Consider the following 6000-nt stretch of genomic DNA (forward strand, 5'->3'; position numbering starts at 1 on the left):
TTCAGGGAAGGCCATCATTCAGGGACCAACCTGCCTCTGGAACGTGACCTCCATGAGCTTCTGCTGGGCTTACTGTGCCGCTTTGCCCCCCAGCAGCTCCTGAGCTTCCTGCAGACCTCCCAGCACTACAGACTGGAGGAGGCCATACAAGTACTATCTACTATACTTTAAATATATTCATTGCATGTGTTTGTGTACAAGAGTTAAATACCTGCACTGAAACGCACTAAACCAGTACCCCCCAAACTTTTAGTGCAGGGCCCCCCTTTTGTGGATATAATTATTTTCAATATTTCTTCAGTTGATAGCACCATCGCAACACTATGATGTATTTAGTCTCGCTTTGCCAGACCCTCCTCCAAAGCGCACTGAAGGAGAGTCTGGCTACTCCACATAGCATTCGGGGATGGGAGGAAAACGTGCTCTGGTTTACTGGCATTTCTTTAAACCAATCACAATTGTCATGGGCTGTGCTAAAACTACGCCGCTGCAAAATAGTCATGCGAGAGAAAACTCAGATTGGACAGATAGTCTAACTAGCTGTCTCAATTTACCATGCAGAGATCTGAGGAGCAGTCAACAGCACGTGCAGCAATCCTGGAAGTGGAACAAGAAAGATGTAGACTAGGATGTATTAGTGATGCGTATTGTTCCTTAATATATTCTCCACAGTAACTGTTTACATTCTTTCATTCACTTTGTGAATTTACTGTGAAAGAACAGGGGACGCGGTCAGCAGAAAGGTCCTTCAGTGATAGGCTGTGGAACCAGCAGATAAAAGACAAGGTCAAAAGACTCTCAGGAACAGATAGAAAGTGACCCAAAATAGCTGACTAAAAAAGGATTACATTTGCACTCTTTTCTGGCCACGATTGAAATGTGTTTACATTCCATGTCAAAAGGAGTTTTAACATTCTTATCATATATAATGTGATATTTAATGTTATCTTCAGGTCCTAAAGTCAAGTGCTCTTGAAGAAGAAACCAGACCAAGGTCTCAGGTTTCATGTTGATACTCTGACTGATATTAGAGAATACCCTCACTAACAATTTCAGAAAATTATACGAAAATTTTTTAAACATTATAGTGACGTTACAAATAACATACAAGAAGGTATGATATGTTAAGAGTTCAGAGAGCGAAAGGTGAGGGACATCACGCCGGATATCAGGCAATTATCCTGGAAATGAAGTTCCGTTCGATCCCAAGGGGGTAAGCGATTGTCCACAAAGCGTAGCTCCTATGGAGCCATTTTGTTGCTATCAAGCCATCACCCGCCGTTAGCATCCCATTGACTGCCCTTCATTTTGGCGCCACTTTGACAGCGAATAACTTTACATCTGAAGCATTTAAAGACTTTATTTGTCCATTGTTTATTTCTAAAGAAAGACGACAATGTATAAAAGGCTCCATTACCTTGTATCTCACGTTATGGCTCCGTAGCAGACGTTTTTGTAAAAATAGGCTAACGATTGTGTCATAACCACGCGACTTACTGTCGCATAGTAGAGGAATTACCGTACAGTACAGGAGAAGCTCGTAGGCAGTTTCGACTTACATTATCTGTTTAAGTTTAATTACTAATGTTAACTAGCATTTTAGTTAGCAATAATTAGCCCGTGTCCATGTTATCTCCTTACATATACCTACGCTCTCCATCTCTGCAAGATTTGGAATGATTGAGATTTCTCTTGGCACAGCTTCCAGAAGACTTACAACTTTCAGACAGGTTGCTCATGTCACATCTACGTAGTCAAGCTCAGTTGGAGGCTGTGCAGTAACGCTCAGCCCTCACCGGAAAAGTGCTTCTAATATACTTCACTGGTCTCCGTTGAAAACAACGGCGCCACTTTGTCCATTTCTTTAACTGTTTATGGTTGATCCAGACTAGCTACACTATTAGGAAGTAAACATTCAATCACATAATGAAATGGCCAACAGATAAATAAAACAACTGTCACAATAGCATCAAAATATTTGTATATTAAAGGATGTAATGATATAATGAAAATGTACCTATTTAGGGAACTGCATCATACTGCGAACGGTAATTATTTTATTACCAGATGGGGACTGCTTACCTGCACCTGTGAGTCTCAAAGCATGTGCTTCTCTCTCTCTCTCTCTCTTTCTCTCTCTCTCTCTCTCTCTCTCTCTCTCGCTCTCGCTCTCGCTCTCGCTCTCTCACTCTCTCTCTCTCTCTCTCTCTCTCTCTAGATAACACAGAAGTACCACCACAATGAGGCTACAGCATATCTGCTGGAGAAGAAGGGAGATGTTCATGGAGCTTTTGCTGTCTTGTTAGAGGTAGCTATAAAACGCCTACAGAGTAATCAATCCTTAGGTTTATTAATTAACTAATTATTCATAATTTACCAATTTGACACATCAATACAAGGGCTCTAAAGTAGTAGTGGCTAATAAACAGTGCCAAGAAATACTTAGTGAACACCTTGGACTTCCCAGCATTTTTGCATCGTTTAGTTAAAAAATGTGGTCTGATATTCTTCAAAGTCGCAATTACAACACTAGTTAACCCGTATTTACAGCAGTGAGCAACCTCATGTTTCCTGCATGTGTTGCTCACATCTCCACATTGGCCAGACGGAGTTTGAGACCATTTTGCCGTACAAAACAGGATAATGTTATTGATATTTCAGGAATGTCTTTCATTGGATTCTTAATACTGATATATTTCATATATTTCAAGTTTGCCAATTCATCAAAAAGATAATTTAATAAAAAAACATAGAAACTTAATTTTTATTCGTCACATACAAAGTACAATGTACTAAAATTTAACTACTACATTTTTATTTATTTTTTTTACTTTATTGCCCATATTAAACATTGCCGGCAATTTTAACAATACAATACCAACACAAACCTACACACACCCTCAAGCACCCTATCAAGGAGAGGTTAAAGCAACAAAACAAGGAAAAATAAAAAATAAAGATAATAAATAAAAAGGGTCATCTTGTGGTTGAGCTTCATTCAACACATATATTGACTACATAGAAGCAGGGAAATAAGTCATTGCACATCACATTATGTTCAAGCTATTATTCTAAATTAAGGCCTAGAATGACAGGAGTCCATCTTCTTATGAAAAAAGGTACTTTCAACTGTAGAATACCTGTGTCATATTTTCCATTGTATGGACCTGTTTGATCTTTTGTATCCACTGAGCTATTGTAGGGGGGCTAGGCTTCATCCAATTAATAGTGATCATTTTTCTTGCAATCATTAACAAAATATGTAACATGTAGCATTGGTCCTTAGAAAGCAGGTGTTTTCTCCAGTAAAAAAAGGGTCCAGAGGGAGATCCATCCTGAAGATTTTGTCCACTTCCTCTTTAATGTCTTTCCAGTATGTCTGTACAACTACTACATTTTAACCCATACTAAGTATAGGAGCAGTGGACAGCTATACACCATGACCACTCTACCTCCGAGCCACAAGCCACCATAGGGTTTTTTTTGTCTATATTTAGACCACATTTTATGGATTAATTATGAATAAATGTAGGTAATTCCAAAGGGTTCACTTTCTTTTTCTTGGCACTAAATATCCACATATATAAATATTAGGGCTGTCAAATGAATGCGTTAATGACGAGTTAACGCAATTTTTTTATCTTTAAATGCCACGTATTCTTTTAACGCGCAATTAACGCATGCACGTTCTTTGATTTTGCTCCATAGTTTGGGAAATCAGGAAGCTGCCTGCAGCAGTGTTGCCAACCTGGCGTCTTTCTCGCTAGACTTTTCAGACCCTCTTAGCAACTTATATATATATATATATATATTAGGGCTGTCAATCGATTAAAAAAATGTATCTAATTAATTACATACTCTGTGATTAATTAATCTAAATTAATCGCATACATAATTTTTGCCTGGTGCTTTAACCGATACTTTTTAAGAAAGTAAAAAAAAAAAAAAAGAAAAAAAACGAAGGGCACTAAACAACAGTCAGCAACATTAAAGAACAGCTTGTTTATTGCTAGGCCATATGGTCAAAATTAAATGATTTGATAATAATGTAATAACTATAACAATAACTTTGGTACCCAACCCTATTCAGGAAGAAGATTTTTATAAGTAAATGTTCCAATTAATGATCCAGGCACCACATTCTCGTCTCCCTCCTTCATTTTACAGTCGAATGGTGGCTAGAACGGCTCTGGGTCAAAGTTCAATATGGAATGGATTAATCTGCGTTATTTTTTTTAACGCGTTATTTTTTTCTTCGATTAATTAATCGAAATGAATGCGTTATTTTGACAGCCCTAATATATATATATATATATATATATATATATATATATATATATATATATATATATATATATATATATATATATATATTCTGATATATTTCCATTGTAATTCATTCCCATGCATGCAGTCCACAGCTCCTTCATATAGCGCAGCAGCTCTCTCCCACTCTGTCCACTGTGCAGCAGCACTGTGACTGCCTGCAGCAGAAGACGAGACGCGGAGTGGGTCTATATTTTATTATTATGTTATATATTACAGGTCTTAGAATACATCCATGAACGGGAATGGATGGCTAGCAGAAACAAAGCTCCTTGAGCAGAAATGGATAAAGAAAAGGGTCTTTTGTATGGCAAGTTGAGTTTCAAATCCTTTCCAGATGGTTCTCTCGATGTGCTGTCGATGTGAACTAAATTACCACCCGAGTATGTCCAGTCTCAAATACCACTTGAGCATTACAAACCTACAAAAATATCACTTTTAAATTACATTTGGATTAGATAAAAAAAAATTTGATTAATTTGCGATTAATCGCCAGTTAACTAGCACACTCATGCGATTAAAAATGTAATTAATTGACAGTCCTAATAAAGGAGTGGAGAACAACTGTACTTAAACAGAGCAAGTACATGTACTTACTTTCACCTCTGTTGTTTAATGTAGCTGTTATTGTCACTAAAGCACTTTAATACTCCCTCTGAAGACATTGAAGGAAAAACTAAATCTCCTAACTGCTGAGGGTGACAGAGGAGTTGAAGGAGATGGAAGACCAAATAAAGAGGAGAGCGACAGTGAATCAACACTGACCAGAGTAACGGATTCACTGAATGACATCATTGCCTTGTGTCATCGAAGCTCTGACAACCTATACCAGCAACAAAGAGAGGTACAGTGCAGTACACTGACAGTACAGTGTGTGATGGGGGGGAGGGGGGGGGTTTGACAGTGTCTCCTCATTCATTCTTTTTACTTCCTCACAGGTTCTGTGGTTTCCATTGCTGGAAACCATGATGGCTTCTCAAAAACTTGTAAAGGGGCTCAATGCTGAACACACATTTGAAGGTAAACACACGCACATGTGAGCAAGGATGTCCCAAGTTATTTGACCCTAAACTGGACAGAAGTCCATCACTGTTTTTTGTGTCATGAAAATTAACAGTGCTTGCATTAAAGCTCCATTGTATCATTTTTTGAGTTGATTCTTAGCAAAAAACACTTTGTTCTTTCACAAATATGTGCTCATTCATGTGTAATTACTTCCACCAACTAATCAAAGTATTCTCGTACGCGTCTGCCATTCAGAATCATTCAGAATACATACGAGCGAGTCGCTGGAATGATGGCCGCCATGTAGCGCCTCCATCTTTAAAATACATTAGCCAAAGAGGGACATACCTCTGCATTTTGCGCTTTTCCCTCAGTGGCACTGACTGTGACGAATGCCAGGGAGGGAGGGGGAGAAGATTACTTGCGACTGCTGGCAGATTTGAAGGAAGTTAAAAAGAGAATTAAAATGACAACGCAACAGGCAAAGCAACAAGACCAAAGTTAATATTGGAGTGTTTTTTCCAAGATGGAAAGAGCTCATAAGGAGCAAGGATTTTAAAAGGGACACCGAAGTTGCCTGCTTTCTTCTCGAGGTAATTCTGCCTATTTGTGTAAATTCGAAGTTTTATAGTTGCTACTTGCTTGGCTAATTATAGCATGGTTGTGCAT

At 38.2% G+C, this 6000-nt stretch overlaps 1 protein-coding gene across 4 annotated transcripts in view; it reads left to right on the plus strand.

The window, feature by feature from the left end:
* vps8 (VPS8 subunit of CORVET complex) overlaps window positions 1-6000 on the plus strand; it is a 71333-nt gene that overhangs the window by 63015 nt on the left and 2318 nt on the right. For all 4 annotated transcript variants that reach the window (XM_031313789.2, XM_031313790.2, XM_031313791.2 and 1 more), the window contains 4 exons: window positions 6-150; window positions 2219-2308; window positions 4988-5170; window positions 5265-5346. In XM_031313789.2, coding sequence (XP_031169649.1) covers window positions 6-150; window positions 2219-2308; window positions 4988-5170; window positions 5265-5346 — 500 coding nt within the window. The remainder of the gene's footprint in view (window positions 1-5; window positions 151-2218; window positions 2309-4987; window positions 5171-5264; window positions 5347-6000) is intronic.

The sequence above is a fragment of the Sander lucioperca genome, chromosome 15, assembly GCF_008315115.2.
Source record: "Sander lucioperca isolate FBNREF2018 chromosome 15, SLUC_FBN_1.2, whole genome shotgun sequence".
Classification (NCBI taxonomy): Eukaryota; Metazoa; Chordata; class Actinopteri; order Perciformes; family Percidae; genus Sander; species Sander lucioperca.